This window comes from Phascolarctos cinereus, unplaced genomic scaffold (assembly GCF_003287225.1).
Source record: "Phascolarctos cinereus isolate Bilbo 61053 unplaced genomic scaffold, phaCin_HiC Scaffold_1;HRSCAF=81, whole genome shotgun sequence".
In the NCBI taxonomy this organism is placed as follows: Eukaryota; Metazoa; Chordata; class Mammalia; order Diprotodontia; family Phascolarctidae; genus Phascolarctos; species Phascolarctos cinereus.
In genome coordinates this window covers 140,355,767-140,368,859 of record NW_027555514.1, presented here as the reverse complement: position 1 = coordinate 140,368,859, position 13,093 = coordinate 140,355,767, and the positions used below count along the sequence as shown (strand labels likewise).

General features: G+C 40.7%; 1 protein-coding gene across 1 annotated transcript in view; it reads right to left on the bottom strand.

The window, feature by feature from the left end:
* Positions 1–13,093, bottom strand: part of LAMB1 (laminin subunit beta 1) — a 94,706-nt gene that overhangs the window by 46,826 nt on the left and 34,787 nt on the right. The window contains exons 14-22 of the mRNA XM_020984595.2: positions 12,609–12,744; positions 10,958–11,116; positions 10,620–10,747; positions 10,315–10,438; positions 8,762–8,966; positions 7,823–7,966; positions 6,701–6,932; positions 3,750–3,913; positions 1,105–1,329 (exon numbers count right to left, since the gene is read on the bottom strand). Coding sequence (XP_020840254.1) covers positions 1,105–1,329; positions 3,750–3,913; positions 6,701–6,932; positions 7,823–7,966; positions 8,762–8,966; positions 10,315–10,438; positions 10,620–10,747; positions 10,958–11,116; positions 12,609–12,744 — 1,517 coding nt within the window. The remainder of the gene's footprint in view (positions 1–1,104; positions 1,330–3,749; positions 3,914–6,700; positions 6,933–7,822; positions 7,967–8,761; positions 8,967–10,314; positions 10,439–10,619; positions 10,748–10,957; positions 11,117–12,608; positions 12,745–13,093) is intronic.

Here is a 13,093-nt window from a genome sequence, read left to right as displayed (position 1 = left end):
GACCATGGATAATCTCTTGATACGAGGAAAACAGTAAATTCCAAGAGATCCAAGAGGTACAGAGCCTGATCCTCTTCGTGGATGGCAGTCGGGGTTTGCCCTTTCAATTGAAAGATTCCAAATCATGAGATGTCAGAAAACTTAAAATTCTTCCACTTGGTTAATTTGTCCAACTCCTAACCAATCCAGTGCCTAACACAGTGCCTGGCATATAGTAAACACTTCATACTGACTGACAATCAACAGTGGCTCTGCGTCTCCAACACTCAAACCAATCTGGAATTATTATTATTAGTCATTCATATGACTGTTTACTTCAAGAACTTGCAACCCCTTCCTTCCTGCCCAGCCTGTACAAACTTTATCTATGTCTTTTTTTTTTTTTTGGTGAGGCAATTGGAGTTAAGTGACTTGCCCAGAGTCACACTGTGTCTGAGGCTGGATTTGAACTCAGATCCTCCTGACTCCAGAGCCGGTGCTTTATGCACTGCACCAACTAGCTGCCCTTAAACTTTATCTGTCTTCCTGTAAGTCTGATACTTACTTGTACATAGTACACACTTAATAAATGCTTTTTCACTCACTGATTCATAGCGATGCACATTTTGCATAAAGCAAGTAAGAGTATCCAGCCTTCTGTTCATATCACCAACTAGAACCCTCATGTTATCCATCAATTATCTCTCATTCTTGTCTCATGGCCGGTCCATGATTACTCATACATTTATAGTCCAAAAACTTCTATCAGTAGCTATTATCTCATAGGTATAACTCAAAATTAAAGCACTGTAGGAATAGGTTATCACCATATTAGATAGCTGGATAGGTGATGCCTTCCTTCAAGCAGTCTAGCGCAGCCAATGGGCCGATTGATTCTGGAGTCTTTGAGGTAGACCAGAAAATCAAGGTGAAAAAACAGCAAGATGTGAGCCCCATGATCCTTCCCATTTAAAAGAGAAGCTACGAGGGGTATTGATGTACACGTGGGCAAACATTCCCTGAATGGAATCAGGACCATCAGTACTGGACAGCCCCAATCCCCGAGGCCACATTGGTGACTGTTTTAATAAAAGCAGAGATGATCACAGTCCCCTGGTCTCTTACTTCTACAATCCTGCTGAAGTGCGTCTCCGTAATACCCAAATCTACAAAGCTGGCAGCTTTCACCCTCGGTGTGATACAAACACTTGAGGCACCTTCCAGTCCCTTTTTCACAGGCTTCGGGGTCAGTCGTGTCGATGTTGTTATGGCACTGGCATTGCTGGCACACCCCACCAACGTCTCCAGGGTTCCCAAAGTAGCCTGAGGCACATTCGTCACATCTGGCTCCTGTTGGAGAAAACAATCAAGGGCATTTTAGCTGGTTCTCTCGAATGTTCAGGGGTCAGGATTGTACAATGATGAAATACGAACAAAGGTTGAGAGGCATACTTCCTTCCACGCTTCGAGGAGCTTCCACTCTGTCACTGTGAACATTCCCTTCCACTAAGGCAGGAGGCAGTGTAAGAACACTGTTAAGTGAATTTAGCGAGCAGGGGATTTGAAGTCAGAGGGCCTAGGTTCGACTCCTAGCTCCTGCCACTTAGTATCTAGTCACCTTGGGCAAGTCAATTAGCAGATTGGGGCTTGGATCTGTCAAATGAGGGGAAGAAGTATGGACTTGTTGATTTACAAGGTCTCTTCCAGCTCTAAATCTATGACCCTATTATACACTGATTTCACCCTCTCTGCAAATTAGATGATTTATGAGAGCTGTTATGGCTGAAAACTGTCAGTTTATGACTAACCTGGCTAGATGGCAAATCTGGTCCTTGGACCAACAGACACATGGGTCTGTCGTGGGAACTACGTTCAGACCTGCCATATTGTACATTTTACTCTTACGGCCTTTGAGAATTCAGTCACTCACACCACAGTGAGACACTGGAGGAAAGAAATGGCAGGAATGTGCATAATGGGAAAACTTAGTTGGAAGAACTAGGTTAATATCTGTTACCTTGCATCATTTCTCAGAGCCTCAGTCTCCTTATCTGCAAAATGGAGATAACACCTAGCATTTATATATATAGTGCTTGAAGGTTTGCAAAACACTTTTATAAATATTATCTCATTTTATTCTTACCATAACCACCCTGGGAGGTAGATATGACTATTATCCCCATTTTACTAAGGGGAAACTGTGGCAGAGAGAGGTTAAGTGACTTGCCAGGCTTACACAGATAGTAGGTGCCTTAGGCTGCACCTGAACTTAAGACTTTCCTATTTCAAGCCTGGCACTCTATTCGCTGTACCATCTAACTATCTAATACTTTTTATTTTAAATAATATTTAATATTTTTTCCAATTACACATAAAACAACTCAACATTTAAAAAAATTTTTGAATTCTAGTACTTTATTACTTAAAATAGGGCTGTTCTGAGGATTGAAATTAGATATAGAGAGGGCCTTGTAACTTGGAAAGAGTGTAAGCTCTTTGAGGGCAGGATGAGTGTCATCTTGGTTTTTATATCCCCATAACTAATTGAATCATTTATTCAATTAATATTTTTAATCTGATCATATATTTAATACCCTGGATTGATCATACTTTGAGGGGGAAAGACCTCCAATTGAGTCTAATAATATTCTTATTGTTAAGGGAAAAAATATGGCCTAACCATACCATTCTACTGCTATGGGTAGTGTTGTCTACGCTGGACCGTTGCATTTCTTTCAACAAATATGCAACGGGGACTAGGTAAAGGTTAGAAGATGTAGGATCAGGTGTGACAACATTCTAATCCATGGACTTGCCAAGTAACTGGGAAAACTTATTTCTGCATAAAAACTTCAGGAGTGTTAACAGGGAAAAGTGACATTGATGCTGAGTGTTTCCCCACAGGTATCTTGAAGCTACTAGTGTAAATATTTGCCAAGGGCTGTGTAAGCACAAAATTGCTGGGTGAAAATAGCCATAAAAATGAAAAATGGGGAAAGGAGGGGAGTGAAGGATGCATTTTCACACTGAGTGAGCTAAGCATAGGTCTTATTCTAAGTAAGGTAGACAAATTGGGTAAAGATCAAAGGACCGTAGATATAGAGCCAGAAAAGACTTCTGATACCATATTGTCTAATCCCCTTATTTTGGAGATGAAATCAAGGCCCAGAAATGTTAAGTGATTTGCCCAAGGTCACCCAGGCAGTATCCCAAGTGAGATTTGAACTCAAGTCCTCTGCCTCCAGAAGTTGTGCTCTTTCCATCAAGACACATAAAACAAAGGTCCCAAAACAATGAGAAAATGCAATATATGTGACCCACTGTGGGTGAATATGAGTGTGAATGGTCCCAGTCTTTCACTCTTCCTCTTCTTGCCTCCTGTTGCATATCTGTGACCATTTCATTGCTTGTTACCTTTACCAAAGGTTGGATAGAGGTAAGAAAAGGAAGTGAAAGTAAAATCCTCCTGTTGTTTAGTAACCATGGCAAAATATTGGATGGATGTGGGGACTCACTCCTGTTTTCTGTTATCCATTATTACCATGTACAATCAAGAACTGGATGTATTTCCACATGTAAAAATGGTGGAAGAACACTGTAACAACTTCAGATGCTCTTAACTTTTACTTAATGACCATGAAAATGCAACTGTCTGGTCATCCATGAAAATGGCTTTTTTTGGAGAGTTATTTCACAGATAATCCAATGCTCAAACATTTTGCCCACTCTTTACCTTCTCTGAACTACAAAAACACATGTCCACCATTTACCTAGGTATCCAGGATTGCAAACACACACAAGCTGCAAAGTAATAGGATCTTGATAACAGGTGTTAGCAAACTGTCGTCCACTTTCTGGACCATCTGGGCACGGGCAGGGCCGACAGTGATCTCCTGAACCAATGATAGGGTCTCCGTAATAGCCAGGCAAGCACCTAAACCAAGCATGAACCAGTTAGGAAAATTAACATAGAATTACAGAAATTGAGAGAAAGAAGTGGCCTTTAAGATCCTTTGATCCAATGCTCTCATAGTTAACAACTAGTTAAGAACTAGCCAATACTCAGTACAGTTTTTTTCTGAAAGAAAGGCATATTTTACCCAAACTATCCAAGAAAAAGAAGAGGATGGGAGGCTGGTTCAAAGAATAAAAAACATTCTATAAAATTAAGCGTTGTTCCAAAAGATCATGAATTGTGCTATTGTAAAGGTATTTTCCTTGGCACTCAGGGTTATATGGTAGGAAAATCTGCACAGATACTGTAATTTTATATTCTTCAAAACTACTTTAAAGAGGGTTTCCTAAGATTTCCTAAGTGAAATCCATTCAAATAGTCTGGCAGAAATAGAAGGTGGATTCCCTGCAGCCCCACAGGGAAATTTGAGATCAGAGCTTCCCTGTCAAGTTCACAGGATTTGAACTCTGATTTACTTTGGAGATGAGGGAAAAAATAATGAGAAATTGGCTCAAACTAGATCTCAGAATTCCAAACATTTATTAAAATTATATTTTATCCAGGCCTAGGCTAAGATCTTCTCTCCTCTCACACCCACTCCCATTCTCCCCTAGGCAAAATAAAACCCTTCATTATTTAAACACAAAATGGCAAGCACGAATAGCAATATTGCAAATATTCTCACAGGATATCCTTTCATATGTTGCTCACAATGTGACTGGCTCTGAACTGGACTTGGAAAAGTTATTGCTGTTTTTCCTTTCTGTGTATCCCATGACTCCCCTTTCCCATCTGCCCCATCATGCTCTGCTCTTCATCATCTCTCAATAAAATAGGAACAATGAAAGAAACACATGTAGGAAATTATGGAAAACAGAAGTTTTCCTCATCCGGCCCTCTATGGATATGGAGAAATAATTAGCTATAGGTGTACGTGTGCTTTTGTACACATTTTTGAGGGAATAGAATAGTGATGATAATGATGATGTTGATGATAATAACTAGCATTTACATAGCACTTTAAGGTTTGCAAAACACTTTACAATATCTCATTTTATCCTCACAACAACCCTAGGAGCTAGGTGCTATTATTATCACCATTTTTCATATAAGGAAACTGAGGCAGGCAGAGGTTAAGTGACTTGCCCAGGATCATACGGCTAATGTCTGAGACTTGATTTGAACTCAGGTCTTCCTGACTGCAAGTCTAGTGCTCTATCTACTGTGCCACCAGAGGAGAGGCAACATGGCTCACTGGACAGAGAGCTGCCTCAGAGTCAGGAAGATGTGGGTTCAAGTCCTGTCTCTGACACATACTGACTGGGTGACTCTGGGTGAATCATCTAACCTTTTAATACCCTAGGTAAGCAGCAGTTGACTTGAATTGGTAGTTTCTTTCCGGAGTTCTTTATACCAACAAAATCACACAGAGCTCCCCTAGTTCCTATTTCCCCAAAAAGCATTTTAACATAAATAATTTCATTTGATCGTAACAATAGCCCTATATGTATAGGAAGGATTATTGTTCCCATTTTAGAGATGAGAAAATTGAGGCCTAGATGAGTTAAGTGACTTGTCAAGATCAAATAGCCAGTAAATGGGAGAACCAGTTCTTGGGGCTCTTAAATTGAACTTCACTGCTATGTCCAAGGAAGCACCTACCACAATATGATGAATCACAAGACAAAACAATGCTTTTATAGTTGAACGAAAAATCCTAGAGTAAAATAATTCAGGGTCAAAGTCAGAAGCCAACTCTGACATAATTTTAAGAAAGATACAATAAGATCCATTTCCTTGTATGACTTGCTTTGAAAAATGGGTATGATTGCACTGCTATACAGGAATTCACAGGAAGGAAACTCTTTCCGTGAAAACATCTTATAGCAACTTACTCTTACAGAGATGCCTGGGACACCGAGAGCTTAAACACTGTCCCGGGGTCACATGGCTGGTAGGCCAGCAGCAGGTCTTGAACCCAGGTCCTTCTGACTCTGAGACCAACTCTATTCCACATCACCACACTACTCTGTTACCCTAGTTTATATGACTCTTAGGTCCCCTATAAAATAGCTCCAGATGCCAAGGTCACAGGGAGCTCTTACTTCTTTCTACTAAAATTTTTACTCAGAAAGTAGTCCTGCCAAATATCAGCAATGCCTTTTCTATATAAAGCCAAAAGCACAGACCAAAAGGCACATACATTAGGCTTTCCTCCGCATACTCCACAGTGGTAAGGAGTCATACCAAGTCATCTTTTACCTAGTTTACTAACCATTGAGAGTGGAGGCAGGAGGTCATCCTTAGCTCTAGGTTGTTTCTACTAGGTACAGTGGACTCCACCTGGACTCAGGAAGAACTGAGTTCAAATCCTGCTTCAGTCACTTAATCTCTGCCTGCCTCAGTTTCCTCATCTGTAAAATGGGTATAATAACAGTACCTATCTCCTATGGCTGTTGTAAAGATACAACAAGATCTTCGTAAATTATTTTGCAATCCTTCAAGCACTATATAACTGCTAGCTATAGCTATCACTATTATTATCTCTTCCTAGGCCCAAAATCTTGGAAATAATTTTTTTTTTCCAAATGGATTATTTCTCCCAAGGTTTGTTAAAGACAGAGAACAGAAATCAATAAAACAGAAAATAGAAAATCAATTCTGTGATCTGCAGGGAGGCACCATTTGCAGAAAGTTGGATTTAATCAGTATGTCAGTAAAATTTAATCATTCCTGAAGCTGGTTCAACAGGCAATTCTCATGTACCTTTCACAGTTATGACCCGAAGTGTAGTCCTGACAGCCGAAACATTCTCCCGAAATGGGATCACAATCATCTGCGTGCCCGTTACACTGACAAGGTTGGCAGCCGGGGAAACCCCAGTAACCAGGGAGGCATCGGTCACACTGCCGGGCATAGACCCCTTGGAAACAGTGACACTGGCCAGTAACTGGGTCACAGAAGGCATTGATGGAACCTTGCACTTGACAGTCACAAGCTGAGAAAATGAAGAATCAAAAAAATCCAGAAAGAATAAAGCAGATAGAAAAGCTACCAATCAATCACCACTGTCCTTAGAATGCCATACTAGGATGCATTAAAATAAGGGAAGAGAATAAGGACTTATTAAGCACCTACTACATGCCAAGTAGTGTGCGAAATGCTTTTACAAATGTTACTCCATTTGATCTTCACAACAGCCCTCTGAGGGAAATGTTATTATTATCCTCATTTTATAGTTGATGAAATTGAGGCACACAGCGGTAAAGTCTAGTGTGTGTCTGAGGCCAGATTTGAACTCTGTTCTTCCCGACTCCAGGCCCAGTACTCTATCCACTGTGTCACCTATCAGCCTCAAAGTAATCAAAGGTATTTTTACTGTGGAAAACAGACAACTTGGGGGAGTTGGAGAGGGCTGAATAAGAGAAAATATTTTAAAGGTTGTCACATAGCAGTCATTAGACATGTTCTACTAAATGTGGACATAGAGCTAAGCCCCATGACCGGAAATTATAGTCACATAGATTTGTGCTTCACATAAGGAAAAAGGTTCCTAACAATTAGAGCTATCCAAAAATGAAATAAGCTGTCTGCTGGCCTAGGAAATTCCTTGGCCCTGGACGGTTTTAAGTGGATACTAAATGATCAATTCTGAGTATCTTGTAGAGAAGATTCATGCTTTGGGCAGAGGTTAGACTCTGTGGTCCCTCCCAATTATTTTATGATTCTACCAAAAGCTGTGAATATGGATTTAAATGGAAATAGAAACAAATAGCCTGTTTGGGAAGTGAAAAATGGCCTTTTGGAAATACACTGATAACAATATCTGGCATCATTCAATCTTACTGAATTTAAGAAAGAAATTTAAATCTTTCCCGAGTAACCTACGTTTGCAACCACTGGGGCCGAATCCAAAAGTGCCAGGGGCACATCTGTCACATGTTCTTCCAACAACATTTGGACGGCATTGGCACTGACCTCCGTTGGGGTCACAGACAGAACTTAAGGACCCCTGAGGATCACACTCACAAGCTGAAAAGCAGAGAGAGGGAAGACTCTATAAAACAGATGAATCGCTACCAAGGAAATCAGCACACTGTGTTGCAAATTCTTTCTTTCTACACCATTCCCCTTCATTAGGTTGCCCTGATTTTCTTTTGCCTTTTTGGTGTTGTTAGAATGCTACATTTGATGACATCACCTCTTCCCTGATGAAGAGGATGGAGAAACAGGGCTGAACGATACAAGGTATTCTGGGAAAATCCCCATAAGGGCAGCATTTCCAGGTCCCTGGTTGCTTCTTCCTTATCCTGCATAAAGCTCACACACACGTCATTGATTAGCCCATAGATCACTGGGCCAAAAACCTTATGATCTGCTACTCTGACCCTGTATTTAAAAAAAATGGATTCCATGTCTTTGGTTGGTCTTCTGACCCTACCCAAACTCTTATTGTCTTTTTCTCTCATTTCCCAGTAGACTTAAGTTAAATCTTTGAGAATTCACCATTAAAATTCACTTCTGAAAAGTTCTTCAATGGTACTAAACCACTGAAAGACATGAAGAACCAAAAGAAAGAAAAAGATACACATAGAAAAACACCCTGGTGCCCCGAGAATCCATCACCTTTGCATTTGATATGTGACTTGTGCTGATAACAAGTGACAGATGCAGCATTAAGCCTGTGAGACTGAGGGCTGCAGTTTCCCTGGTAGGGACCTCACTGTGCTGAGTGTACTTTTCACCAGCAGCATGGTCAGCAGCTACTTCCTTTCAGCTAATAGTAATGTGTCTGCTAGCTCAGCAAATGAAACAACTTGCACCTACCCAGTCCTGTCTGGTGTAGTAGGGCAGAAATGCTAAAGATAATGTTCCTGCATACGTCTGTCATGGGGGTTTTCACAACACTTCGGCTATTCTCCAAACACCGGTATCTTTGAAAGGTCTCCCAAGCGCTGTTAGTGACCACACCATCTCCTGAGCCTCCAACAGTGAATATATCCAGGGATTTACAGTATGGCATGAGAACCAGCTGTGGGGGGAAAAATAATACTTGAAGGGCTTTCTTATCTCATGATATTAGTGTTTTCTAAGATTTTGCTTTTCCAGCAGAGAAAAACAGAAATCTTGCTTCAGCCAATGACAAAATCTTCCTGTTTCATTTTAAATATCTTTTACCAATGCAATACTACATTTATTGTGCTCCCGTGTGCAAAGTATTATGCTATGCTAGACACAAGGAGAGATATTAAGTTCAATGAGATACTTAGTCCTGCCCTCTAGAATATTACAGTCTAACACTGAGATCTATAATATGCAATATTATATAATTGCAATAGACCACTGCAAACAAAGTTTATGTAATGTCATATTACAGAAATCCTAGTTGACCCTACATCGCAGATACTTATGAAATATCTTTCTCACGGGCCCCATGTTTGCACAGAAATTAACTATAATATGCTTAGGGCATCAGAATGACTAAAAGCTAGTTGGTTCAGTGGACAGAGTGCTGGGCCTGGAGTCAGGAAGACTTGAGTTCAAATCCAGCCTCAGACACGTATTACCTGTGTGACCCTGGGCAAGTCACTGAACCTCTGCTTCAATTTCCTCATTTGTAAAATGATAATAATAGCACCTACTTCCCAGGGTTTTTGCAAGGATTAAATGAGATAATAATTGTAAAGTACTTAATATGGTGTCTGGCACGCAGCAAGTATTGTGTATTACCTATTATTATTGTTTATTAAGCATTTATGATAAGTCACATACTGTGCCAAGACAAGGGAATACCCATTCAAAAGGAAGCTCTAGGAATACAAATATCATCTCCCTGACCTCAAGGAGCTTACATTCTAATAAGGGAAGCCACATAATTAAGGAAAGTGTGGCCCAGGAGCCAGTGAGAGGTATTTTAGTCCAGAAAGTTACAAAGGATGGTGTGTGGGGCCCACAAGGGAAGAGGCATGCCATTTCTTTCCATAAGATAGAAAGATTTTTTAGAATGAATAATCAAATGGATTTCTGAAGCAAAGGGAAATATAAAGTAACAACAATTCCATAGAATGTTGTCAGTTGTATGACTCTATTGTAACTGAAGTAAACAAGTTGTATTGCCTCCTTTCCATTTGCCAGAAATATCTTTCACTTAGGGCAGGTAGGTGGCACAGGGGTAGAGCACCAGCCCTGAGGTTAGGAGGACCTGAATTCAAATTCAGCCTTAGACACTTTCTGGCTGTGTGACCCTGGGAAAGTCACTTAACCTTGTTTGCCTCAGTTTGCTTATCTGTAAAATGAGCTGGAGAAGGACCTGGCAAACCGCTCCAGTATCTTTGCCAAGATACAAGTAAATGACTAACCAACAACAACCTCTCACTTACCGAATCAATGAGGGTGTATGGGCTCTCTACCCCGCTATCAGAGGAGGTGTACTGAGGTAACTCCAACCTCACCGTGTAGTTCACCCCCTTCTCAAAGCACACAGGACGTGGAAGGACCACATATCTATCCAAGAAGAAAACAAATGTTAGTTTTTCAGGATTTAAAACAACGACCCATAAGCTTCCAATCTACTTATGAAAATAATAACCAGACAGACTCCACCACAAGGGAATTAGGGGGAGAAAATGCACCAGTATGTTACAATTCTATGGGGAAAAAAAAATGGCAGCAGTGTCAGACCGACCTGGATCCTGGTGACAGCGACACAACCTGGTTGTCGTCATCAGGAATGGTGTTACCACATCGGCTACTCGTGAGAATCCTTCCAGGACGCTGGACGGTGATGACAGCTTTTTCCCAGTGATCTGGCAACTGGAATAATTTTTAACACTCACATGAGCCCAGTGCTATTTATAGGACGCTCTGAACAATCATTTGCCAAATCAAGAAAGATAAACATTTTTAGACACCTACAGGGGAGTCGGTAAGTTTCATTTATTCCAATGGAACACCATGACTCTATAAGCAGAAGGACAATTCGCAGATCTAATAGTATCTCCCCCTTTACTTCCAGTCTTTTACCTGTGGTTCATAGCGAATAAGGATGTCGTACTCCATGGAATATGGAATGTTGTCGATGAAAAATTCCAAATAGGCTCCCTCAGGGACTCTGACAAACCCAGCTCCAGTCCAGGAGGGTATGCGATCTTGAATATACTGTCTCTCCACTATGCTGACTCCCTGAAAAAATAAAGAATAACTTTCTATCAGAAACTGTAACAGTTGAAACATTGAAGGAGGGCAGAAAAGTTTTAAGTCACTAAACCACGTTTTTTTCTATACTTCTCCCCTCCCATTCAGATATTGTCTTTTATTCCTTTTGGCTGGGGAAAAACCCTTTACATATACAGGCTGTCCCAAAAGTTTTAGTGCAGTTTAAAGCTTTAATAAGCTTACACAGCACTGAGACTTTTGGGACAGCTTGTGTAATGAAAAAAATTTTGTCCTTAAATCCGTAGTTACAATGGTTCTAAGGGACTTGGTGGTGCTTGGCAACATCTCCCATAATATAAATAGGATAATATAATTAAAGGAAGAACAGAAGGAGAACTCAGCTGCCAGGAAGACTCAAGAGGTCAATGTGTCTCCTCTAATAAGAATTCGGAAAAATATAAGCTACTCTTGCTTCTGACATCTGTTGGCTGTATGACCCAGGGCAAGTCACTTGAATTCTCAGGGTCCTAGGCCAGCGGTATTAAACTCAAGTAAAAACGGGGGCCATTACACAGTACCTACAGTTCCCTGTGGAATACATACTGACTTAGAAAACCACCCACTTCTTTCTATCTATCTTTCTCTTTTTAACAGATCAATACCTTAAAATTAGACAGGAACTACATTTTCATCTGGTTCAGGTTGCACTGAAAAGCGTCATGGGCTGCATGTGTGGCCTTATATTTTATACTTCTGCTTTAGGTGACTCTATTAAGTCCCTCAGTTTCAGAGAAGGGAGTTTCTCTGCATCAGCAGAGGGAGCAGACTTACCCAAGAGTTTGCTATTGAAATGTAATCACAGTCCCCGTCCCTACTCCTACCCTATAAACTACTTTATGAGTCACTGGACATTTGTCTGATTTCCAACTGGACCAGACTGATGCTGAGTCAGGCTATATCTTGCTTCATGACTGGCATCTTTAATTCTCCAAGGACAGCGTGGGAACAGGGTGATGTGATTCCATTCAACCCAGTGACAATTTAAGTTCTGGACCAGAAGAATTGGCCACTGGTTAACACAACCTGCTTACGACACTTATGGGAAACCCATGAACACAAATGTAATTTTTGCACAATTATACATGCCTCTTTTGCTGCCAACTCTCCTGTCCCAGAATCTGGGGTGCTATGTTACCAATTGCTCTGCAACACAAGTAGAGAGGGTAGTGGATAGAGCCTGCCTCAAATCTAAGAAAACCAGGGTTCGAGACTCACCTCTGAAATTTACAGCTTTGCCAATATGCCTCCTGATATTAAGAGCAAGTCTCTCAATGTCTCAGTGTTCTGGGCAACTAAGCAGACCATTTGTGGAGAAGGTACCAACCTGCATTGGTACAGAAAGTTTCCTGCACCAAAGAAATCACAGATCTATCCCCTCTGGGTTATATTCGATGGTCACTAAGGTCCCTCTGAGACTCCATGGACTTCTCCCCCATGTGTTGAGCACTTTCCTACTTACGGGGCCAAAATGGGCTTCCTCTGCCTCGTAAATGTAATGATCCAGGGTTGTGAAGTAATAACCAGATTCCACTTCACTGCACTGTCGACCGATCATATGGGGCCTACATAGGCACTGGCCTGATTCGGCTGAGCAGCTGAAAGAGAAAAAGAAAGCTATAATTCCTACAGATTTTCAGATGGTGAAATATGTTCATTAAAAGCGGCTCTATATTTCTTATTAACAATAATAATAGCTAGCATTTACATAGTGCTTTAAGGTTTGCAAAATATTTTATGTATGTTATCCCCATAATAAAACCATGAAGTAGGTGCTATTATCTCCATTTTGCAGATGACGAAATGGAAGCAGAGAAAGGTTAATAATAATAAGAGCTAACATGTTTATATAGTACTTACTGTGTGCCAGGCACTGTGCTAAATGCTTTTACAATTATTCTCATTAGATCTTCATATCTACCCTGGGAAGTGGGTGTGATTATTGTC